The 23,783-nt window shown below is 46.6% G+C and overlaps 9 protein-coding genes and 1 non-coding gene across 10 annotated transcripts; 3 read left to right on the forward strand and 7 right to left on the reverse strand.

Annotated features, from left to right (window-relative positions):
• Positions 1–76: 76 nt before the first annotated feature.
• F4813DRAFT_356485 (D-isomer specific 2-hydroxyacid dehydrogenase) lies at positions 77–1,785 on the reverse strand. Its single transcript, XM_049242988.1, has one exon. It carries the CDS (start codon positions 1,666–1,668, stop codon positions 223–225), a length of 1,446 nt encoding a protein of 481 aa, XP_049100295.1. The 5' UTR covers positions 1,669–1,785; the 3' UTR covers positions 77–222.
• Positions 1,786–3,268, reverse strand: F4813DRAFT_356487 (glutathione S-transferase). The gene is made up of 2 exons (XM_049242989.1): positions 2,811–3,268; positions 1,786–2,748 (listed from the first exon to the last, which is right to left on the reverse strand). The coding sequence occupies exons 1-2, from the start codon at positions 2,862–2,864 to the stop codon at positions 2,140–2,142; spliced, it is 663 nt and encodes a 220-aa protein (XP_049100296.1). The 5' UTR covers positions 2,865–3,268; the 3' UTR covers positions 1,786–2,139.
• Positions 3,269–3,676: 408 nt separating this feature from the next.
• Positions 3,677–5,291, reverse strand: F4813DRAFT_356489 (uncharacterized protein). The gene has a single exon (XM_049242990.1). It carries the CDS (start codon positions 4,755–4,757, stop codon positions 3,924–3,926), a length of 834 nt encoding a protein of 277 aa, XP_049100297.1. The 5' UTR covers positions 4,758–5,291; the 3' UTR covers positions 3,677–3,923.
• Positions 5,160–7,212, forward strand: F4813DRAFT_356492 (uncharacterized protein). Its single transcript, XM_049242991.1, has 4 exons — positions 5,160–5,557; positions 5,624–5,942; positions 6,009–6,371; positions 6,445–7,212. Exons 1-4 carry the CDS (start codon positions 5,405–5,407, stop codon positions 7,053–7,055), a joined length of 1,446 nt encoding a protein of 481 aa, XP_049100298.1. The 5' UTR covers positions 5,160–5,404; the 3' UTR covers positions 7,056–7,212.
• A 135-nt stretch (positions 7,213–7,347) lies between these two features.
• On the forward strand, positions 7,348–9,421 carry F4813DRAFT_356495 (uncharacterized protein). The gene is made up of 2 exons (XM_049242992.1): positions 7,348–7,980; positions 8,049–9,421. Exons 1-2 carry the CDS (start codon positions 7,675–7,677, stop codon positions 9,213–9,215), a joined length of 1,473 nt encoding a protein of 490 aa, XP_049100299.1. The 5' UTR covers positions 7,348–7,674; the 3' UTR covers positions 9,216–9,421.
• Positions 9,422–9,774: 353 nt separating this feature from the next.
• Positions 9,775–10,502, reverse strand: F4813DRAFT_388610 (PLAC8-domain-containing protein; the record flags this gene model as incomplete). The annotated part of the gene is made up of 3 exons (XM_049246717.1): positions 9,775–9,994; positions 10,051–10,165; positions 10,241–10,502. The coding sequence occupies 3 exons, from the start codon at positions 10,500–10,502 to the stop codon at positions 9,775–9,777; spliced, it is 597 nt and encodes a 198-aa protein (XP_049100300.1).
• Positions 10,503–11,635: 1,133 nt separating this feature from the next.
• Positions 11,636–13,441, reverse strand: F4813DRAFT_356500 (uncharacterized protein; the record flags this gene model as incomplete). The annotated part of the gene is made up of 2 exons (XM_049242993.1): positions 12,619–13,441; positions 11,636–12,547 (listed from the first exon to the last, which is right to left on the reverse strand). Coding segments are annotated over exons 1-2 (749 nt in total), but the record flags the coding sequence as incomplete, so codon positions are not given.
• Positions 13,442–13,793: 352 nt separating this feature from the next.
• On the forward strand, positions 13,794–13,876 carry F4813DRAFT_t65. Its single transcript has one exon. It is a non-coding gene; the product is annotated as a tRNA-Gly (tRNA).
• A 112-nt stretch (positions 13,877–13,988) lies between these two features.
• F4813DRAFT_356501 (uncharacterized protein) lies at positions 13,989–17,436 on the reverse strand. Its single transcript, XM_049242994.1, has one exon. The coding sequence runs from the start codon at positions 17,076–17,078 to the stop codon at positions 14,511–14,513; it is 2,568 nt and encodes an 855-aa protein (XP_049100302.1). The 5' UTR covers positions 17,079–17,436; the 3' UTR covers positions 13,989–14,510.
• A 306-nt stretch (positions 17,437–17,742) lies between these two features.
• On the reverse strand, positions 17,743–21,420 carry F4813DRAFT_46372 (uncharacterized protein). The gene has a single exon (XM_049248517.1). The coding sequence runs from the start codon at positions 21,335–21,337 to the stop codon at positions 18,122–18,124; it is 3,216 nt and encodes a 1,071-aa protein (XP_049100303.1). The 5' UTR covers positions 21,338–21,420; the 3' UTR covers positions 17,743–18,121.
• Positions 21,421–23,783: the final 2,363 nt, after the last annotated feature.

Consider the following 23,783-nt stretch of genomic DNA (forward strand, 5'->3'; position numbering starts at 1 on the left):
AGTTGCCCTGCAGCTTTTTGTTTTATTTACTACCGTAGGTACCTTATATTATCACCACAATCTTTATGCACAGCTAGGCAACCCATCGTTTGCATCAATATAATAAGTACCTAATATATGTATACCATCTACCTATATATTTACCTACCTATGTATTCTTGGTGTTTATAATGCAATGCAATATGGTAGCCTAAATGTGTATATATCTAATAATCCAACTTCTTACACCACCGAATACTTTGGCCGCCCAGTAGTCAGCCATCCAACAATATTTTCCTTTGTCGCCCTATTATAATTTGCAATAGTGTCACCCGCGCACCAGGCAACGTGCGGCGTAGTAACTATGTTAAGGCCAGCCACATCAGGTCCTAATAGAGGGCTATTGTCAGGGTTTGCAGGTTCCTGTTCATAGACATCTGTACCGTAACCTGCGATTTTTCTCGACCTCAGGGCTGCTACGAGTGCCTTCTCATCCACGATACCCCCTCGAGAAACGTTGACTATAACCGCATAGGGCTTCATAGCGTCCAGCTCGGCGTTGGAAATTAGGTTCATCGTCTCTGGAGACCGCGGCAGACATAACGCAATAACCGAACTCTCGCGGATCAGCGTATCGAATGGAGTGCGGCCCTCTGGCGCTGTCGAGGCACCTTTGCGTCCAGATATTAGGATCTTCATACCTAGCCCTTTAGCAGTAGACTCGAGCGCCTTTCCCACGGCACCATAGCCAATGATCCCAAGGGTTTCGTCCCGACAGGTCCTTGGCGCTCTGCCATCTGGTCCATTGAGGGTGCTATGCAACATCCCCTTTCTCCATTCGCCCGACTGGACCATCGTGTGCAAAAGCGCTACTGATCTCCGCGTAGCGAAGTACAGCATAACGACGTGCTCGACGACGGAAACGGTGTTGCAATGCGGCGTGTTGCCCACGACGATCCCCCGGGCCCTGCAGGCTGCTAGGTCCACGCAGTCGGTCCCGGATGCTACCACGGCTACCATTTTCAGGCGAGGGGTCATCTCGGGCCGCAGGATGTCGGCCTTGATCTGAACAATAGTTAGGATGACAATGTCGGCATCTTTTACCCTCTCGGCCACCTCCTCAGGGCGGGTTCTTCCGTATTCCCGGAGCTCGTATGTATGCGGTGCGGGGAGGTCCAGCAGCGGAACTGGGACGATTGAAGCTTCCAGAGCGACAACGATGTGGTGAGTGTTTGTGTTTTGTGCCATGTCACTCTGCAGTTTTTGCCGATTGCTGCTTGATAGGGTTGTATTTATGCCTGCCGGGTCGTCTTCTCGGAGATTAGAAAACTCCCTAATTTGAGATATACGTGAAGACTTCCTAGGGTTGGAAAATATAAATCGTCTCTGAGAAGTCGTGGGCCCGGACTGTAAAATACTTCCCGGAACCGGAGACCGGCGGCTTGTAGTCCGGAGGGCGCATCTAACTGATATTCTCGCTGCGTAGCGTCTTCCTGCTGTCGTCATCATCTCGGTGGGTCTGCGTCTTGCTGAGTCGCTTATACTTGACTGGAACGGCAAATGGTATATAAAAGGGCGTGAATCGGTGAGCTCAGATGGTGAAACGCAATGGTGAGAAGCATTTATCTTTATATACACCTTATGAATAACTAGCGTCCTCGCAGTTGTTGTTTGGTTAGTTGTATTCATATACCTACGCGGTATTGTTAAGGAGTTGAGGTTGGGTGGGCCTCTTTGCCTTTGGGTAATTAATATTCAGTCGTCAGCTTAGAGTTGTCAACGTATTCTTCTGATAGTTGTGCAACTTACACTTACAATTACCTAGGTTAGTTGTTTATTCGCACTACTACTCCGGGCAAATAATATGTTTAGAGCACGAAAAGTTTAGCAAGGTCTGAAATAGTTGCATTCGTACGATGATTTGAAACTATCTTGATTTCACCGATACCTTCCACCCACAAACCATAATCCGAGCAATAGACATAGATATGTCATGCTGCGATACTATCAGACCTTTGGGTTCGACTCGAGTTCATCTTCATTGATATTTTAGTACCTCCCAAAGCTTTTTATGATGCCCATAGTTTGCCTTCATAGGCACTATACCCGGCATGGCCTAAGGTAGCAGTGCAGATGCTCCCCGCCATCTTAATAAGTCTTTCATGGCTTGATGCGGGTCTCTAGCAAGTTAAACTCGCCCATTGCCTTGAACTCGGGAAGAGCTTGCAGTCCCTGCGCCCACGCAACGACATTTGGAATTTCCTTGCGTATCTCAGCGTCGATAACGACCTTGGTGCCGAAGAACACGCAGGCTGCTACCATGATATCGGCAAGAGTAACGCTATCGCCGACAAGGTACTTCTTGCCGCCTTGGAGAGCGGTTTCGGTACGCTTTAGAGCGCGCACGGTGGCCGTCACAGATTTCTCATAACGGTCATTGTCCTTAGGGTATCCCGGGAAAATCACCATGGCTGTAGGCGGGAGGACGTTTGGGAGAAGCTCGGTCTCGGCTAAGAATACCCACTCGTCGATAATAGATTGGGACTTAGGATCAGTGCCGAGTAGTTGATCCTTCTTGGGTCCCGAACGCGCAAGATAATAGCAGATAGCAGCGCCCTCGGCGATGCAGAAGCCGTCGGCACACTCTAGAGCAGGGACCATTCCCATGGGAAACTTGGCCAGAAATTCAGGGGTCTTGTTGTCCACACCCATCTTGAAGTCCTCAACTAAGGGCACTTCGAGGCCATTGTGAGCAGCTACGACTTGAGCCTGCGAAAGAAGTTAGACTCAATGACTATAAATTAGGTATTCAAGAATAAAGAAATCCTTACCCGTGAGACACGGAAGTTTCCCGGGTAGGAGTAAATCTTGCCAAAAGGTGCCATGATTGTTGAGTGAATATGAGGTGTGGTGTTTTGGGAGTTATGATAGGTGAATAAGACTATTTGCGATGTTGTAATCGAGGGTATAGATGTTGTGATTGAAGTAGGAACAGATGGAAGACAACCCCTCCTATTACCAAAAAGGTACCCGTTATTTATACATTTCGATGCACACTAATAGAAGCTTCAGGAACAGGCCTAGAACTAGCTTCAAGGTGGATTTTGTATTAGTCAGTATATCGGCATCTACACGGGGCTGAAACGTGTCACTTGTTCTGGACAGGTCCGAAGCACAGCGGAAGTAGGGCGGTGACGGTAGTCTTTTCCCATTCCATCATTTCTGCAACGCTGTCCGTTACTAATTTATGGCCTTGAATAGTTCAAGCCCCACTATACTTGGGTATATTGTATGTCAACTAATTCATCTAGAAGTACTATGTATGTAGAAATCTAGGTTGTCCTAGTTGGACTAGTTGGTCTGCAGCTCTATACGGGCCATACATACATCTAGGTTAGACACGTACATAGTAACATCAATGTAGATCTACCAAGATACCACCCCAAGCCTCGTACAATGTACAATATATATAATAAAAGGGGATTGCAATTGGTCGCTAATAAGTAAGAAAATAACTCATCATTACTAATTGGATGCTTACCTATATCTCTACGATTAGGAATCAATATCTCAGATGCGGAAGTGTAGTCTTCTGATGAAAACGTTTGATTGGTCCGGATGTTTCCTTGTGTAATGGTTAACGGAGATCTTAGATTGTTTACAAATAAAGATTGTTTAGAAATAAAGTCTGAAGCATCTACGGACGTGTAATTGTCCCGTCGGCAATCTTTACCGAATCCCTAGGAATCCCTAGGACATCGAAATATGACGTAATTAGGTTTGCGATAAAGTCTACTATGTAGGTACCTACCTACCTATGTATGTCCACATCTTCTTAATCCTACATATGGATCGTCTAAGCCGTAGCCGACTTAGAAGATCGTAGGGTGCAATCGCGGTCAGAACCTTGAGCTTTCAACAGTCCCAGTCTCAACCCCAAGGATCTAGTCGAAATATCCGGTAAAGATGAAGTTCTGAATAGGACCTTGCCACGGGAGCAGTCGTCGCTTGACATTGCTGTTGACGACCCAGCTGTCCTCCACGGTTTCGGGTGTGAATTTACGGCTCACTGGGCCACCCCGCACGTACAACACCGCGGCCTGACGCGCCTCTTTACCGATGTCGACTAAGTCTCTATCATCCGGAATGAAGCATTCGTATTCAAACAGAACATCAAAACTATGTAATCTTCGACCAACGATCAGCTCCCAACTACCCGTCTCGTAGCCGTATGTTGCCTTGTCGCATAGGAGAACGTCGTAGAAGAGACCCATTGTCATACCGGACGGCGGCAGATCCACTTGGTAGTAGTCGACTGCATCGCCCTCGGGAGCGGAATAACTCTTGACTACGTCTAAGTGGGTTATGGGAGCTCGGCCGAAAGTAAGGCTAATTTCGTGCCAGCTCGCTCCTGGGCGGCGATATGCGTCACGCTCACTTTCCGTTTGTGCCCATGGGAGCCTGCGGAAGGGGAGTGTGTAATCGCCGTTGAGCGTTAGAAACGCCATTCTCGCCTTCTCCTCGTCCGTAAAGCAGTCCGACGTATCGAATAGGCCTTTAAATTTCGTTCTCCAAAGAGGATGTATTCGCGTTCCCTCATCATCGCTCGCGTCGTCGGTGCTCGAGATAGTCTTCACGTTGTATAAGATATCCTTGGCAAGCGTATAAAGCCGGCGGTTCATGAGTTGTAAGATGATGAGTGACTGAAGATCGACATCAGCGAGGGCATCAAGAATTGAGATGAGAATCTCATTAGGTAGGTTCAATAGGATGGCCATTCTCAGGAAAGCCAGAGTAATATCTAATGAGGCATCGACTTTTTCATGCGGTTCACTGGGTAAGTGAGAAACCAAGTAGGATAGTGAGAAGAAGATGCGAGGATATCAACTCATGAGAATGGCAAATCCTACAAATTTACTTGAGCGGTGTCTGAGCAGACCCGCTAATTCAATCTCATCATGAGATCATTCGATTATAAGAAATATTTAGTTAACTCATCTCTTGATATAATAGATTAGGCATCCTGAATACCAACAATGCTGCTGAGCACATGAGCACCTATTAACCTATTAGATGACCGATATATTGCCGCAAATACAAATCAATTATAAACTTATTGAGTTGTTATATTTTCGCTACATGTTCTAAATCTTTCACGATATATTTAATTTGTACGGATGCTGAGGTTACATCCATGTGACTTGAAGCTTGATGGCGGGGCAGTTTAAATGGATTCCTACGATACCTAGGTAGGTAGGTATGTATCTACCTATTCTTAGCTGAGATGTCTAATGTATCTTTCGGGGGGGTAACTAGCATTTTAACCTCAAACTCCGGATATTCCCATGCCTAGTCTTATGTTGGTCCTTGATAATATTCTGCTTCCTAACATTCATTCTTGTGTCGAACCCCTATTCAACTTACAATGCCGGCTATTACAGACCTTCCCACGGAGTTACTCCAGCTTATCGCTGGAAGATGCACGGCCCTAGACATTTTGGCGCTCAGTCGGACATGTCGAATTCTTAACGACGCATGTAACGCTGCTGCCGTCTTCCGAATGTCGTTCCAGCTTTATGTATTATTACTTCAACGCACATTACCCAATGATCCAAAGGTCTAGAACTGATTCCATTCATACTAGCTTCCAAAACTTACCTCCGCCACCTTCGAGAGTAAGGCCGCATTGGTGCGTTTTATGGATGGCTACGTTGATGGTCCCAACAAGCCTTGTCAGCGCAATGAAGGCCCAAGGATGACATGGCTTTGTCTCGCCATGGCTGTAGCCCGACTTCCAGGTGTCAAGGCGGATTTGGAAAGATTAGCAGAGCCAATAGCATCAACTGTTAAGATTCGCGGGAATCTCACACTGACTATGAGAAGACCGCCGCAACTAAGCGAAGACACGAAAGCATCTCTCCAAGGTCTAATAGCTTTGCTTTCTACGTTACCTATCTGGGGGTGTAAGTATTATATCGTACTATAGCCCTGCTCTCTCTTTAGTATAGTCTCACTAATGGCTTGCATAGATACAACGGCCTGCAATTCTGGTATCTCTGCTATACTTGACAATTTATGTCCCAGTCTCTTTTCTCTATCTCCAGACTTGAACACTATCAGAATTGATCAGTGTATCGGCGGCGAGAATCCCCTACAGTTCGCTTTCTGCTTGGCTTTAAGTAAACTCGAAACGTGGTGCCAGTCTAGAGCACACCGTTCAACTATCGAGCTTCCAGTAACGAATAGCTACCTCACAATTATCAAGAAAATATACGACGGCAACACACTATATCAAGGATACGACAAATTCCAAAATTCGTGGATAGGTAGGCAGACACATACGCTCCTTCTAATAGAACTAGTTGCGCGAAACATTTACTATACATCACAAGGTGAGGAGCTCAGTATCTTACATAGGTATGCTTGAAACAGGATCGTTAACCTAAAGCACCCGAACGTTAATAGAGGTCCCAAATCCAAGAAACATTGAATTCTTTGGTTCCTGGTATTTCGAAAGCAGCCAAGAAGATGACGCTGAACATGGTACGTGGATGGGAGCTACGTCTCTACGAGCACGATTCCCACTTCCTACGCCCAGTCTTGTGACTATCGGAGGGAAGAAAGGGCGTTATTTCTATCCCTTCGCCGGTGATGGATGGTGGTCGTGGTATACCACACGAGTGCGCGACCTGGCAAGGGAAGTCGAGGGAGAATGGTGTGGAACCTTCGTATACAGCCTACTCCCGGGAGCTCGCGTCGGCCCTCCCATTATAATATCCTTTTACAAGACTAACATCGACGGCGATACATACTCACTAGAGGCATCTGATGGGATAGACGATATCGGCCCATTTTCTTTGCACGGCGAAGTGAATGCTTCGCCCGTGGCGTGCACTGTTCGCTTACGGATGCAATACTCATCAATGACGATTGAATGGCAAGGCTTAGTTACACCGCTGGGTGTTTGTGGTGGTTGCTATATACCTGAACCTCAGATGTCGGCATCGCGCGCCATTGGATATTTCTGGCTCTGGAAAAAAGAATGGCTGGGCGAAACGGGTAATACATGTAATTGAGGGGGCAACGCTTATTTCTTACTTCAATGTTGCCATGCAAATGCATACCTTATATTATGTTAGTCTATTATAGCCTGTATTTATATGTACCTGGTTAGGTAGTTACTTGCTTTATCTAAAGAAGGCATTCAGAACTTAGTTAATCCGTACACTATCAGTTAAAAGGGTTTAGGTATGTAAGTGTACCAAATATAAGGGGCCGGTGGGGTACTACGTAGTATATTCTTACTAATAAACTAAGTTCCCCGGGTACCGAGCCCCGCATATTCTTTTTCCACTTCTGCCCCTGGACAGGGGTTTGTGCATGTACCTATCTATCTACCTAGGTACCTACCTTACATGATGTAGGTTAGGTAGTCGACCGGGCAGTCGGGTACCTAAACCTACAGTAACTTCAACTGTACAATCGCAACGCTGTTTTAATGGAACTTTGATCTCTCCGTTATCAACTGTCGGCTTCTGCTTTACCATCCACACCTGCATATGAGTGCTTAAAAATCAAGTATGACCTACACTATAAAGTGCTTTTAAAATACTTATACCAACCGAATCGGGATTCAATATTTCTTACTCAATATATTATCACCAATCACCAATCACCAATCGCCTATCACCAAAGATGGAGTACGAACCTTTAGCTCCCAAACCCCAGCCGGTATTCGGTCAAGGCTTCAAGTACAATGGTAGGCTTACCGTGAAAGGCATACCTCGTGTAGAGCCTGCAGAGATACGGCGACTCCTCTTCGAGCCGGAGGGTGCCGATGAAGACCAACTTCGCGAATGGCGTACAGAAACGTTTCGAGTAGTGACAAAACCTTGGCTCGAAGCCCAGAGCCGACACTATGGCGTAGTGCTAGGACCTGTAGACAGTTGGTCAAAGGATGAGTTACTAGTACTCTTCCGCAGAGAATCTCTCCAACCTGATGTGCGTTGATACACATATACTGCTTAACATTAACATGATAACTAGATCTACTAACTAAGAGATCTTAGTTCGGCGATATCAAGAAACAATATCAGTCATTTATGCCAGGCCAGTTTGAGAAGATGAAGGCGGATTGGGAAGCACAATCCTTAGCCTACAAAGAGTCATGTTTCTCCGGCCGTCGACAAGTAGATTTTGATAATTTGGCTACCTTAGAGGAGAAGCTCAACTTTGACATCGACATGTTCCTGGAAACTTATTACAGCAATCCAGATATTCTTCCAGATCCCATGCCCTTCCGCGGGATCAATTTCGACGTCGTTATGACAGCTATGGAGCAAATTAAGGGGCTGTACTGTCAAAAAGTAGGTAATGATTTTCAGAAGATGCTCTGGGTTGGATGGGACAAGAAAGACGTCAAGCAGGCGTGCAAGGAGTATGCAGCGCTGGCCAAAGAAAATGCTGCCGTGCGGCGTCAATTGAAAAAACAGCATACTATTCTCGCACACGAGAAAAAGCTCGAGAAGAAGGCGGCGTCGCGGTTACAACCTCACCGAGAGTACGTGGCTAATGTTGTACGCAACCGCGGACTCGAAGGCTCCTACGTAGTTGAGGCTACCCTTCTAGGAGTCCAACGCGAAGCTGGTAGCAGTTGGGTTGAAATCAGGAAGACTATGTTGAACGATGTATTCGAGGCGACTTTCAACTTTATGCCCGCGGCAGAAGGTGTAATAATCCTTGCACAAAATGGAGACGACATCGACCGGTACATTCGGTTAGTCGAACCATTACGCAAAGTGCCAGCGCCGGCGGTCGAGGGCGATAAGGCGAGTTCGAGCGGGTCCCAACCAGGTTCAAAGAGGAAGAGGGGGCAGAATGAAAGTGTGGAACAGGATAGAACCGATGGAAGCTCCCAAATTCCTAAGCGCATGCGGTCTGATATACCAGCTGTTCCCGAGGGATGTACTAGATACTATACACATTGGCGTGGCACTGTAGGTATTACTCCGACATCTATAGGTGCTACTGAAATATTGCGTGAAAATGGAGAGGGCGAGAGCTGGATCGACTTCACGGAGGGCGAGAAAGCACAATTCATCGCCCATTTAGAGACCCCACTCATGGCTGAGGTTATTCATGGCTACAAGATTCAGGACCGAAATATATATGAAGCTACGAAATGGGAAACTCGACCTAAAGGATCAAGACACTATTCGTGGGGATGGGTAGAGTAGATAGAGCTTTAGGATGATTGGCTGTCTTTGGTCCGTTCGACATGGATCCGAGCGAACTCAATGTGTAAGATAGGCGCGTTGTGACATTAGATATATATCCTCATAGTGATTGGAGCTTTATTTTGGCATGAGAGTCGGTTTCATCGACCTAGACACGATGACAGTAGGTAGGTACTTAGCACTTGGTCTTAGGGGGCAAAGTAAGCGTAGGCTAATAAAAGACACATCTAGAACGGCCACGATTCCATTTGTGCAGTTCCTATATCTAGACAAACTACAGTTCCGCGTATAAGCTCGTTCCGAGTTAATATTTCAGTCCTTTCCATCCTGGGTATACCTGGAAAATACATTCCACTTACATATCTCAATAGCACATGCTGTCATTAAATCCGACATGTATCTTTGTCCACGGCCCTCAAAGGTCGTTCATAACCACGTCCAACCCGGATCAAAGCAATTTCCAATCGCCCTTTAAATTTACAAACATCTACAGAAATCATTATATTCTAAGTAATGCTGGTGATTTCGAATTAAGAATCAAAGATCTCGTGCCGAAAGATCAGTGTTGAGGCGCGTAAGAGGGTGCTGGCATTTGCATGCCGGGTTGCGGCTGGTAGCCTTGAGCAATAGGCTGGGCATTTTGTTGGCGAATCTTGACTTCGTTATCCTGTTGGATGAGAGCGCAGCACGAGCACCAGAATGATACGCAGCAGTCGCCGCATCCGCTTCCCTTGATGTTGTAGCGTTCACGAATCTCGGTTCGCTTGAGCATGCCGTAGCTGAAATACAGATCAACACTGGGATCAACCTAAAACGATTAGAAGGGGAAACGTACATCCATCCGCAGCCGGTGAAGCATGTAATAAGGCCGTGTATCATGCAATCGCTATTCATCATGTCGGCTGTCTGCATCGAGGGATCCCGAATGCGCTCAGAGGTTTGACCGACCACTACGAAGGAAAAGAGATCATGTTAGTTACCTAATCGACTTATATCCTGTAGTCGATTAAGATCGAGACACTTACGGAGACATGGTAGACACCAGGCTAGTAGGCAGCTCGAGCATGGCGAGCAATCGCATAGACTCGCTTGCCATTCACCACCTTGCTGGCCGTAAGCTTCTCGGGGAATCGCTTGCGGTTGCTGGGGCGCGTGAGGGTGCACATAGGCACCTACAGGCGGATGGGCTTGCGGGTGTGCTTGTGGATGAGCTTGCATTTGGTATTGAGGATCGCTGCCTTGGGGATACTGAGGTCCAGTATGGACGTATTTTTCTTGGCTGTCCATTGTCGTGATATTTACAAATGAACCGACTCGTCGAAGGTTATAGTAATGACAATGTTGAACCGATTGGCTTCTTTCTCTACGTCTGTCTTACACTGATTACAGGAATGGTAGTCGAATAATACCAGAGATCGACCGGCCAGGAGAAAGAGCGAGGAATTATTAAAAGAAACAAAAGACCAAATCTTTGTAAATCTTCAGCGAAGCTGCTTTAGATTAATAAATAGGTAGGCAACGGGCTAGACCACCGAATGAACCCTTACAGCCTATGGAGACATGAAGGATTCATCTCCTGGCGAAACACCCATCATATCAACATTAGATCCACAATCGAGTCTGTTAGCTGCGGCTGAATGAGCTGTGCATACCTACTCCGCCAACAACGCCATAAGCGTAACATGGTCCGTCTAGCTTTTAGTTAAGAATGAAAATCATCTTTTAGTAGGAATCGATAGCACGGGCATGACGATAAAATCTGGCCTAATCGTCGGGCTCTATCGAATCAGCATTATGGGCTAAGCAAAATAAGCTGCTTGACCGCTTGCTGCGCCCGCTCGTCTGCTACGAAAACAGAAAAAAGGCCCCAAGACCAACAGGTAGTGTAGGTATTCAGCCCCCAAAACCAGGGTTAAATTAGCGGCGTAAGGCAGAACTTAGACATGGGCTTAATCCCTACCCCCGAACCCCCAGACGAATATGAGTGAACCCTACAGGGCAATACCCCATTCTCATATGTACTATGTAGAGCAGTTCGACTGTAGATCTGCTGATCTTGGTGTGAGCTTCACGATGTTGGTGTACCTATCATTAATTCGAGGAATGTAATGCCGTGCGCAAGAATGCTTATCACCAAAAGAAGAAGAGAAGACAAGGAAATTAGAAGCGATAACTACTATCGTAAGAGTTTAAAGAATGTATTTTAGCAGCATTGGATTGCCTTTGTATAATTTGGTCTAACTACATTAACCTAGATGATTATCTTTAGGATTTAAAAGAACATTCAAGTACCGTATGTACCCAGACAGCTTGTTACCCTTTCACAGGGCTAAGTCTGCAATACCACCCTCCTGACGGATCCGAGCTAAATATAGCAAATCGTCAGGAACACATTAATATGTTAGGTACCTAGGTAGGTAGTTTGGTCCACATGAAACAAAACGAGATGCCTCTGCACCTCTACACAATACATACCTACATACCAGCATAGTGGTTCTACTTCTAATGATTTGTCGCCCTTAAAAAGCCCATCAGCAATAGTTGACAGAAAAAAAAGGATCTTTTTGGTGGATAAGAGAACTTCTAGGTAGCAGTATTAAATGACCACTAATTGGTGCGAAGGCTACGCTAGCATCCTCCTTAGATCGGAATTTACGCAGATCCCGTAGACTAAAGCATTACAAGCAAGCAGTTAGGTATATCAATATTAGAGAAAGGTAAGAGGCAGGTTTCCCCTAGTTTATTCAGTCATGAAAATGATAGCAGGACTAGAATTAAGCTATGATAACCCCTCAAATACGTGGTTTCCATGCTATTAGCATCTGCAAAGCGGACCTCGAAACGAGGACTATGATTATAGCCTAGTCTGTAGATATTATGACTACCTACTTGAGACCAGCTTCAAAACAACTTTTCAACGAACTTACAGCCTACTCCATGATTAAATGCAGCTCCGCCTGTACGGGTATTCTCCTTTTCCCTGTTCACGCATCCTAATTCACGCCCTTGGGTATTATTGATAACTTTTTCAAAAGCAACCAGAAAGAACAAACCAAGAAAAAAAAAGAACCAAGTCATCTCACTCAACCTCCTCTGAGGCTTTATCATCATATTTCATGTAGGGTTCTTCAACACGTGTGTAGAACGGGAATTTACCTCTGCCGATAGAACGTTCGATATGTCCTCTCTGGCGGTTGAACGCCATAGGTAGGACGTCATAGGCAGTCAGACCGCTGGGCATCTGAGGCTCTTCAGGAATGATGCTTTCTACTTGAGGGCTAACATAGCCACGGGTTTCGAGCTGGTAGAAAGCTTGGGCACTAGGAAGTTTTGTTAGTATTTAAAGACTGATGCTTGTAGCGCTGTAGATAGTTGAACTCACACGAAGTCGGAGCATCCACAGATTTTGTCATTGGCGTCATAATCAAAAAGGAAATACTGCATGTTGTTGCTAGTCATCGCCTCGAGTAGCTGACCAACTTTCACGGAGTCATGCAAAGCAAACACGAAAGTACGCATCGACGATGTAGTTCTTCCAGAGTACGTGCGAAACTTTACGCCCAACACTCCCAATTCTGGACAGTGTTCTTGACTATCTAGGTTCATGGCGATTCGAACGCCTTTGTACTGGTCATGTGGAGTCACGAAGTCGGCCTTCATAACGGTATGTGTAGTAACCGCTATGTTGTCGGAGTCTGGGCCTTCTGTTCCTGGCTCCATAAACTGCAGCAAGAATTCAATATAGAGCTTTGAGCATCCGACATCAAGGAGGTCTTGCGGGATACAATGGAGATTGCTGCGGGTGAGGTTGAAACCAAAATCAGTAAGAGGCGGAGACCATTCACGAAACTCCTCCTCCTGGTGGACCGCCACGTTGGGCTTCTGGTCTTGATCTTGATCCATGGCTTGAATCGTCAATGGGGAGGCTCTTGGGTTTCTTATGACAGAGATACCTGAAAGGGGGAGACGTGATAGATGGCACGGGCTGAGGGTAGCCTATGAGTATGGAAGTCACTGTTCATTCACTGTGGTGTTGTTTGATGGACTTTTGGACTAGGCTGCGATGAAAGAAGGTGAACTTAAGATATTACCAGAAGTGAAATCAATGCTGAGTATTATGACTAAAATTCCGTCGCCCCCGGCGATGTTGTCCCTGGCGATTTGGATTTATGATGTCCTCACCTTTTCGTGATCCTCATGGCAGTTTGATATTATCTCAATTCTACCCATTATCTATATGCACCTATGCATTGAACATTTCTACAATGCGAGCAATGGCTGGGAGACAAATACTTTGTCGTGTAAATATCTAGGAGCTGACTCCTAACATAGGACTAATGCCAAGTTCACATTCACACAACTCCTTTATTCTACGTGTTTTGATGATCCCATGGCGAGTTTCCTAGTAAATATATTGAAAGCAGTAAACAAATTATCTGGATAATAAGCCTGAAAGAAAAGAGTACGAGTGTAACTGAAAGTCAATCTCGAAATTGATGCTCTTCTGCTATGCTGAGTGGTAGCTTGACTATCTGAAGACCAGGTAATATAATGCTGAATATGTGACTGTAATTATAAGCATGAATGGTGTAGCGGTAACATTCAACCCTTCCATTGTCCAATGCTAGGTTGAGCTCGGGGTTCGACTCCCCGTTCATGCATCCATTTTTGTAATTTTTTTGCAACTCCACTACGCCAAGTGGAGTCTAAAGTATCGCGGGTGGTTTTTTCTCAGTGGGTGGATCTCGTTATTGGCTTTAAGACTAACAAATTCAACATCGTCGAATTTCAGTTTAATCAGAGATAGCGTCGTTAGAATCTCAAAAACAGATCACCGGTATACTATATCTATACGATAGATACGTGGTCAATCAGGGTCAAGCAGACTTCGATACGGAATAAAGCGATCAGCGACGAACTAGTATTCACGACTTGGTAGCATTTACTTAGTTCAAGTGTATACTGGGTTTGGTTATATAATGTCATTAATCCGACGGTATGCGTCTTTTGTTGCCAATATCAGACAGGGTATACAAATTATTTCATCTTGAAATCGCTACTGTAAAAAACGATACATCTTCACAGTATTATTAACTAACTGTAGTTGATCCTAATATATCATATTATTACTTTCGTATTCTCGTTACAGCCAAACCTCATAAGCACATACCCATAGTTTCCAATCTTGACTGGTGTCTTATTAAATTCATTCCCTAATCCCAGTCTCAGTCCCGGTACTATCTCATAATTCGTATGTATCCATCATTCTCCCTCACCCACAATTACCGTCCTGCCTCATGCGCGGAAATACCCCGTGATATCATTCTCCTCGCCGCACTTCCTGCACCGATGCAGCACCTTGTCTGCGGGGTTTAGACCGGCAGGGACACCCGCCGACGTACCAGCAACATCCTTCTTCGAAGCGGGGATCGCACTCGTAGCGGTGGGATGAGCTGCGGTTGCGGGTGTCTTGGTCTTGCTAGCAGTGTCGTCTAGGCTCTTGCGGCTGAGGTCGTCGCGCTCGCTGATGTTGATGCCTGAAGGCGTGCCGGATGGGAGGACGTTGTATTGTCCGCCGTGGCTGGAGTCGCTCGACGCACGGTTGCTGGAGCTAGTGGTGGAAGACTGGTGGTCGCGAGTGGTGGTGGACGGGACGGCGGTGGGATCGTTGGTGTTGCGCTGGGAGTGGTGCTTGGCAGTGGCTACAGCGCCGATTACACCGGCGGCTCCGGTAGCAGCTTTGGCACGGCTGTGGTTGTTGTCATCTACAGTGCCTCGTGTGGCACTAGTAGGAGACGGCGTGGCGGCATTGTGCTTATTATATTGTTGGCCGTCGTCGGCATTCGTACCGGAGGGAGTGTGGGTTGGGGAGGCCTTGTAAGTGCTGCCGTGGGTAGAGTCCGTAGGTGCACGACCATTGGCGCCGGAGACCTCATACGGTGCGGATGAAGTGTTGCTAGTAGAGTTGCTATTACGTTTGCCAGTGTAGTGAGCAGCAGCGCCGGCACCAGCAGCACCAGCACCAGCACCAGCAGCCGCCGCCTTAGCACCAGTGTGGTTATCGTTCGTCACGGCGTCGCGTGTAGCATTCGGTGACGACGAAGCTATCACGTTCTTCTTGTCACCGTAATGATGATCTCCGACGTTAGCACCGGAAGGAGGACCGCCCTGCAGGACGTTATACTCGCCGTGGCGGCTAGAATCATCGAGGGAGCGGCTAGCGCTGGAGCCTGACTGGGATAGACCCTGTGTATTTTCATAGGGGGCGGTGGTCTTTCCGGTGCCAGGGAACACTGCGAGTTGAGGCTTGCCGATAGTGTAACCTGCGTCCAATGGTTGCGTGATTGCCTTTGACGCCGTCGTTGAATCGTGGAATGCTTGTTGGTTGGGATGCACCTTATTCTTCTCGCTATCTCTGTTGGCATGCTCGTGGGCAGCATAGCCAGCACCGGCTCCCACGCCAGCGGCTGCGAGGCCGTAGCCAAGTTTCGAATCATTCCGTTCGTTAGGCTTCTCTGTAGTCTGAGAGCTATAGGGGTTGCCTCTCGTGGTCACATCTTCAGAGGGGGGGTAAGCATTGTTCGTAATCTTTGTAGAACCCTGGTTGCCAGTCTTCGTGTATCCAGCGGCGATAAAGGGATCCTTCGAGTTGATTTTCTCGTTAGGATGCTGATAAAGTGCGTTCGCCTTGTTATCTGCTACATCGTGCTCGGACTCTCTTGCTTTGTTGTCATGCTTGTCGGCCTGATTCTTCGCACCATATGCTCCAGTAGCGGCGGCAAGGGCTACGCCAGCGTCCCTTTCTCTTAACGGTCTGTCATCTTTACTAGGAACTGGTTCATTGAGCTTCTCAGACTTGGTTTCCTTCTCAGCCTTGTGATCCCGATGGAACAAACTACCAAACTTACTCTCCTTTTTGGTATCTGCTTCGTGGTGCTTGCGGGAGGTGGGCTCTTTCAAATCGTCCTCATGTTGATGGTCACGTCGCCTTTCAGCAAGTTCATAGGTGGTGAGTCCTGCAGCTGCACCCGTAGTGGATTCGCCTAGGCTCTCCTTAAACCGTGAACCGTTGCGCTGGCCAGTCTCATCGTGGGCAGCATTGTTGGAAGTTTGAAGTGGGAATGCACGCTGCTGCTCGTGGCTTAGAAGGCCCTGTGAATGAAGGGAGCCGTCGGTGGCTGTCTCAGAACTACCATGTCCAGTAACTGTGTTATAGACACCGGTACCGTGGGGAATGTTGCCCCAATATGGATCATCGTGCTCAACATTGCTAGTTTGACGTAAGCCATTCTGAATAGTGTTACGATCCTCAGGGATTTGCTCTCGTTCTGCATTGCCTGATTTAGTAGCGGTAGCTATCCCTGGTGCGGATCCAACAGCATCGACACCCCTTGCGTTGGTTTGATTTTGGGAAGACGTATCCTCCGTGGTTGGCTTAGGATAGTAGTTGTTGCCGCTATCAACATTGTTATGACCATAGGCGCCAGTCATAACGCCAGGTTTACCCTCGTTTCCTTGGTAGTTAGGCGACCTCGTTGTAGTACTAGCAACAGTGCTTGGTGCTACGCCATTGTTCTGTAGAGTGGTATTGTTCGAGTGGAAAGCTCCATCGCTTGCTCGGTCAAGAGTGTGGGGGTTTGATGACAGGGTCGGATCTGTTAAACCAACACCCGAGTCCGTGTGTTGATGTCCCCACGCTGCCTTCTCTTCCTCACTCCAACCCCTTGGGTCGTCTCGTTTGTGCAGCTTGTTGTGTGAGCTCGAGGAAGTTAAGCTGGAATCCTGTGTAGGAATCACGTCGTCTGTGGGGAAGGATCCTGGTGGATGAGGTTCAGATTCTTGGGGAGTAGTGTAGGAAGTCATTACGATTTGCGAGTCGTGTTAGGTATCGATCTATCGAGTATTGAATATAGTTAACTTGGAGGGTATCTTATTACGAGTAGAAGTCTTTAAATTGTCTTGTAATATCAAAGGTATTAATTTATTTAAACTACAATAAATCGAGAGGGTTCACGAGTCTTAAGTACGTCTTTCAAGCTCAATGGAGAGACCGGCCCATAGTATACGGCAACTCCAATATCTTGCAGTGCTTTCGCAAGTATGCTTCAGCTTTGCCGTCTTACACGATACCAACAATACGGCTAGTCATGACATCAGACTTTAGCAGCGATCAAGCTGAACATTTTACTGGCTTTGTCTCAGTCCGTTTTCGTTGTCCAATCAAAATCGGGCTGTCGTGAACTAAGAGGTTGGTGCTGAATCGTCATAGACTAGAAGATCAATTTCGTCATTGGGGTTCCCGTTAGTTGGCCCTCGACTTGACAAAACTTCTAGTTTTATGACTAGATTTTGGTCACTTCCCATTTAATAATAAGCTTGATTGCGTAAGTGGTGTTAGTTCATATGACATATGGCATGGATTGACACCGGTAAATATTTGGAGTCAACCTTGCGGCTCTAGGCGGAAGCAGTGAATCGATCATCGCGGGTTGGGATAAGTCGAGGACCCCAGGGATGCAAGGAATCCGGGAATCCGGCAGCTTCTAAGAATACACTAGACCTCATAGCCGCCAGGAGATCTCTTTTCCATTATTATGACCGCAGCCTACGTAATTTTAATATTATGTACAGTAAGTTGGTACAAGCGTCAAGTAATCCTTGTCTGTTGTCCTTGTTCTGACGAGACCACAACGCACAACGCACAACGCCCAAGCCAGTAAACACCCCATAAACAGTCCACCACTTGTAAATGCAAAATAAAATTACATAAACCCTGGATACCCTATACACGGTTAACACTCAAATGAGCGTGGCCATTGCTGTTCCAAAATTATATACTGCAATGTTCGCCAACATGACTTCTTCACTAGGACCTAAAGGCCTGTCGTGATTGTTGTTGCCGTGTCTCACCTAATTCTCTCGTCTGCGCTCATGGTCTCATCTTCTACTTCATATCCATCTTCTTCAGCAGCCTCCCTGGCCAACCGCGCAGCATTCCATTCTGCATATTTGGGTTGATAATCAGGAGGTGCCACCCATTTTGGAACCAAGCCATGCTTACGTAGTCGTCTCCTATGTCTCTTTCGCTCCCAGACATTCATAAATTTCTCGTCAAATTGAGTAAAATCAGTCTTTGTAATCCAGTCCGAGACTTCGGCAACCGTATCTCCAACTTCTTCGCCGATCTTCCATGCCAACGCTCTTCCTTTTCCGCCTGTGGACCATTCATCTAACATGAAAGGCATCGCGTATGGAAAGTATGGCTCGTTTGGTGACCAATCACATGGCAACTCCGGTGTGCAGTCGTAATGAGGCGTGTATAGGAAACAGAAAGCTGACTCGAAAATATACCATATGAGCACGACAAGTGTTAACACGCCCAACTTCGTGAATCTGAATTTAGGGGATTTTCGGTACAGGGCAGGGATAGGGAGTACAACGGGGGCAGCGTTAGGAACGGATATAGTCGTTTCGGATTTGGGAATGGGGGCAATTGGAACGGTATGAGCTGAAACTTTCTTGTGCTCGGTATGCATAACCCTATCTTCTAGGCGTTCGATCCCTTTCTTCGCGGATCGAATGCCCAGAAGACCAGTCTTCAGCGACTTGCTCATCCTGTCGTAAACCTGAAGCTCACGATCCCGTTCCGACAGCTCTGGGAATTCAAGATCATCGTCAATCTTGTTCATGGTGTCCTTCACCATTTTCTCGAGTTCATCATCATCAATCTCCTGGTCGGCAAGAATCGTGTCAAAATCTTCAAGTGTGGAATCGTCTATCTGATGCATACGTAGTATCGCGCGAATGTCATCTTTAACCGACGGCGGTTTAGCAGTATTAATTAGAGGTCGACGAGGTCGACGGCGCCTGGAAGCGGATCTAGAGCGACGAGAAGCCGCGGGAACCGAAGAAGATCTTGGTATCGATGCCTTTCTCAAATCTTGAGTATCGTCATACTCAGATTTAATGTGGCCAACGTTCGAGGGGTCGCTAGAGCTCCTAGCACGAACTTCGGAATCCATATTCAAAGGTCGATTGGGGTCACCCAACACCTTTTTATTCTCTAGGCGTTCCTCTTGCTTAACTCTAACGGTGGCCGGCGTTTCAATATACGCCCCGGTGACGCGCGGGGTAGGTTGTGTCAATGGGTCAATCTTACTTGGGCGTGGTGTCTCTTCATCGATTGGCTCTGGCGGAATAGGTGACGGCGCTCGGACGGAGCCCTTCTCAGAGTAATTATCGAGCGGTGCGAACAGTTTCATCTCGGCTTCAATGCGGTCCGTAGGATCTACTTCGGAACTGGAACGACTAGTCTTTTTTTCTCGAATAGAGTCAATAGACGGATCCCTTGGCAAGCCTGTGAATCCAACTGTTGGTCTTTCTCTGGAGCTCTTAACATCCAGATTCCTAGATCTCCTCTCCTCTCGTGTTGGACGTGGGCGACTGTTTTCCCTACTCTCAGACGGTACCTTTGGTGGAGGATTATCTGGAATGACAGGTTGTTCGGTCTTTTCAGCAGGTGGGCTGGCACTTGTTGCTCGCGCGAGACGCCGAAGCAACTCCCGTGAATCATTCCGTGGGAGTCTGACACCCTTTCTGTCATCTTCCACCTTGGTTTCATTTTCCTTCCCCGTGTCTTTCGCAAACTCGTTGAATTTCTGGTAATTTGGGCTTCGGGAAGTGGTGACAGGCGTGTTTAGAACTTGATCTTCTTTCGCCCCAGACCCTGGTTTTCCATCTGGCGTCTTTGTGACTTCTTCAGACTGGAGCGAAGTCCTGCGTAAATCTTCTTTGTAGGGTTTCCTTCCGGCCTCCGGTGATTCTGGACGCGCTTCAGAATTCCTTATTCGGATTTCTTCAAGCCTACTCGTAGCCATAGCCCGTTTAGATAGCGCCTCTCTTTCTCGTGCCCTTATTTCGTCGAGTCGACTGTTTGCTCGCATAGATGAAGATATATCTTCCTCCGGCAAGACAGCATTCGCAACCTCAATTTCTTTCTGCCGAATTTGATCGATCCGAGTATTGCTGCGACGCGTATCAGGTGTACTCCTAACCGGAGAACTCGTTACACTTGGCGATCGTAGGGTAGGCCGCTCGTTAGACTGACCAGCCCGGATGCGAGGACTATCAGAGACTTGGAGATCTCCGGCCGTAAAATCGGCGTCTAAATGCCAATTGAAGCTTTTTTCGGGTGATCGAGGGACAAGTTCGTCGATCGGAGAAGCTCGGTCATCGGTAGCAAATTCATACTCGATTGACGGGATAGGAACAGCCGCGTTAACAGGATTTTCCTTTCCTAACCTAGCCTCCCACTGGCTTTCTCTGCGACGCGCTGGGGAACCTCTGAGATTACCGTCGCTTGCTTTCTTAGCGAGGACGTTGCCGGCTTCTGATGCGTTGGGCCCTACTCGAGATTTGCCAAACAAACCATTGAGTGGCCCGTTACCTGTGCTAAGTTGGTGGTTTTGGTCAAACCGTTGGAGATGACGCCCTAGGTCAGTGTTGGGACTAGTTGTCGCTGTTTTACGCGGAAGTGCGCCATATGACTGACGCCTTAGTTGAGATTTTCGTGGAGCAGGACTAGGGGAGCCGTCTATACGTCCGTTCATCTCGGCGCTAGCTATATTAAAGGCGTGTTTAATGCTAAAGGTATCGTCGTCGTCAAGCTGGTCATCCACCTCCTGCTTCTTAGCCAGCGCAAAGGCTGATCTGAAGCTCATGGGTTGGCGCATATCGAGGTTTTGCCCCTGAGAATTCGCTTGCTTATCTCGGGGGCTGGGCGAGGTTGTGAAAGGTGTTGTGCCCATGGGGAGAGGTATTCGCGTCTCGCGCGGTGATTCGGAGTTTTTACGTGGGGATGGACTGAATCTGCGAGTATTCGGAATATACTTGGGACTTGAGTATAGCGGATGACGGGAACCACTGCTGGTGCTAGTCTCGGCGTCGGATGTAATATTGTTCTCTTTTGACTCGGGTTTGCTAGTGTTTTTCGATACTCGTCGTTGACCGAAGGACTGTGTCGCGTTCTTGCTAACGCGACCGTCGCCGTGACTGAAACCGTTTGTATATCCGTTAGGCTTTGAGGCTAAGACGCCCGGAGAATTCAGTCGACCGCGATCCATTATCTCGAGTAACGACAGTAACGAGGGTCAAAGTCAAACAGAGAAGAGCATAGTCGTTCGGGTGATTTATACATGCATGACATGTAGTAGTTCACGCCAGACTAAAAAAAAATCAAAATAAGGAAGAAACAATAGACTCGAAAAAAGGGTATTAGAACAAGTATTTATTAACCATGGTTCTTAGAGTCTACATCAATCTGAGCACATGGAGAGAGAGTGTGTAGTGAAAAAGGCAAGAACTGAAAGAGAATTAGAAGAGAATTGGAAGCTGTTATGCTATCATTACCTAGAGAGCTCTGCTGCACTTAAAATTGGCGTCGCGACTCGCGCGGCGAGGACCCACGTTGATTTTGACTACCTAAAATGGAAGGCGGTGAACCATGTGCAGCAGTCTAGCTGAACTTTCCACCAATCTGGACCCTCTCGCCCAGCTTCTCGGTATTTGATTGGATCAACTGATTAGTATACGTACTGGTACGTACCTTAGGACTCATGTACCTTTTTATGAGTTTTGTGAAGATAATTTAGCAGACTGAGCAACTTCCATATCACGAATCGTAAACTTGTAAACGTCATCATCTTATCATCACCTACTAGATCTATATGTGTATAACAAGTCGTTTTCAACTCCAAATAAGATATGGGACGAAAGGAATATAGTTTGTTTTAATATCACCAAGTAAGAACCGCAATACTGTCATAGAGACAGCACCATATCCACAGAGTATTATCATATGTCCACGCGTTTTTGAGAGCGTGGCAGACTACTTTATTGCATTTATCGCATTGCTGCTCGTGACAAGTGTCATCACTAGAAGCGTGTCAATCTCTATTCTCCATTGAATATATCACACGTCACCTTAGTATCAATACCCAACCATGATGCGGCTCTTCTATCCTACTATATTCGAGACGCCGATCGTTGATATTCCCACATAGAGGTACACACCTCTTAGCAGAAGAACAGAGGAACAGAGCCGCCGCGGTAAGCACACACAAAAGCACAGAACCTCACGAAATGCCGGTGCGGGGAACCCCCATCTACCTGATAAAATCAACCTAGGTATACACACTATCCTAAAAGCAATTGCCTGTCGTAGGTGTCATGTGTAAGTAATGGCGAATTCCAAAGTATTTACCTACCTAAGTTATCATAACTGGCGGTGCATCAGGCTTAGGATTGGCTATTGCTAGATCCTTATCTCAAAAGGGTTGGCGAATACACGCTGTCGACTTAATTGTAATTGGCGAAGATATCTTGGAGCTTGGTCTAAATAACTGCGATTCCCACCAAGTCGACGTCGCCTCCTGGGATTCGCTATCATCCGCATTCCATGCTGTTTTCAAGACCGAAGGTCGACTCGATTTTGTCTTCGCGAATGCAGGTGTCATGGAAAAGGGGAAGTTCTTCGAGAGGCACAACTCATCTTTGCCGCCACCAGAAATATACTACCTAAGGAGCTATGGGATGCGTATCCGCAGGAATACCTAACCCGGGCGCAAAAAGTGAGTACTACTATGAATTGAATCGCTTATTCAAGGTACGACATTTGGATTCTTGGTGGTAGAAGTTAGAAGAATCGAGTGTTGGTCTTGTCGTTGAGAATTTTGTCGATGATTTGTATTTCAGGGGTCCGCCAAGTCCCTGTAACTCAGGCATGAAATCCAGATTTAAACTCATACTAGAAAGGAGGAAGATACAGGCGAGAAAGTGGTTTAAGTTTAGTTTTATTAATTGATTTCGTTACTTCCATATAACCAAATAGTTTTTCCAGATCTTTTTCCCCCTTCCCATCCATCCCCCTCAGACCATGATGTTAAAAAGATCATACCGTATCCTTTTAGTTAGTCTTTATTCATGCGTAATAAGCAATGAATGTATTAATGGGTCATCACTGCGCCCCATTAGCAAGCCTTCAGTGCCTTATATATTTCGTTCACTCTTAACTGATATCACAATAGCAACATTCCGTGACTATTCTATAGTCCCCGAGAAATATTCATGTAGCTATTTTTTATACCTGCTCAAACTCAATAACTATCTGTTATAATACCACTCGATATAAAATAATAGTGGCTATCTCGCCTCGGGAAAATCTATCAACACCAGCTGAGAAAGCTTTACAGCAGCCATCGCTTAGTAGAATTATTCTTAGCAAATTTGCTCAGGATAAATACATCATTTGGGCTAGAACTGTTGCTAAGGCCTATATTTCTAGTAAATTTGTAAAGAGTCCCGATTGGAATAACGGGCAAATGTTCGATTTATGTTTCGACTGAAGATATCACCTACTCCTCGAGGATGAGTACGTCAGAAGATGATGAGACTTGGTCAACTTAGACCAAATATCGATTTAGGGGCGGTCTAGGGTTTAGTACTTCTTGATAATTAAATCTCAATTACATGTATTCAAGGCCTATTGCTATTCTCTGTATGACAGCGACC

Source organism: Daldinia decipiens, assembly GCF_022478715.1.
Source record: "Daldinia decipiens strain CBS 113046 unplaced genomic scaffold F4813scaffold_13, whole genome shotgun sequence".
NCBI classification, from domain to species: Eukaryota; Fungi; Ascomycota; class Sordariomycetes; order Xylariales; family Hypoxylaceae; genus Daldinia; species Daldinia decipiens.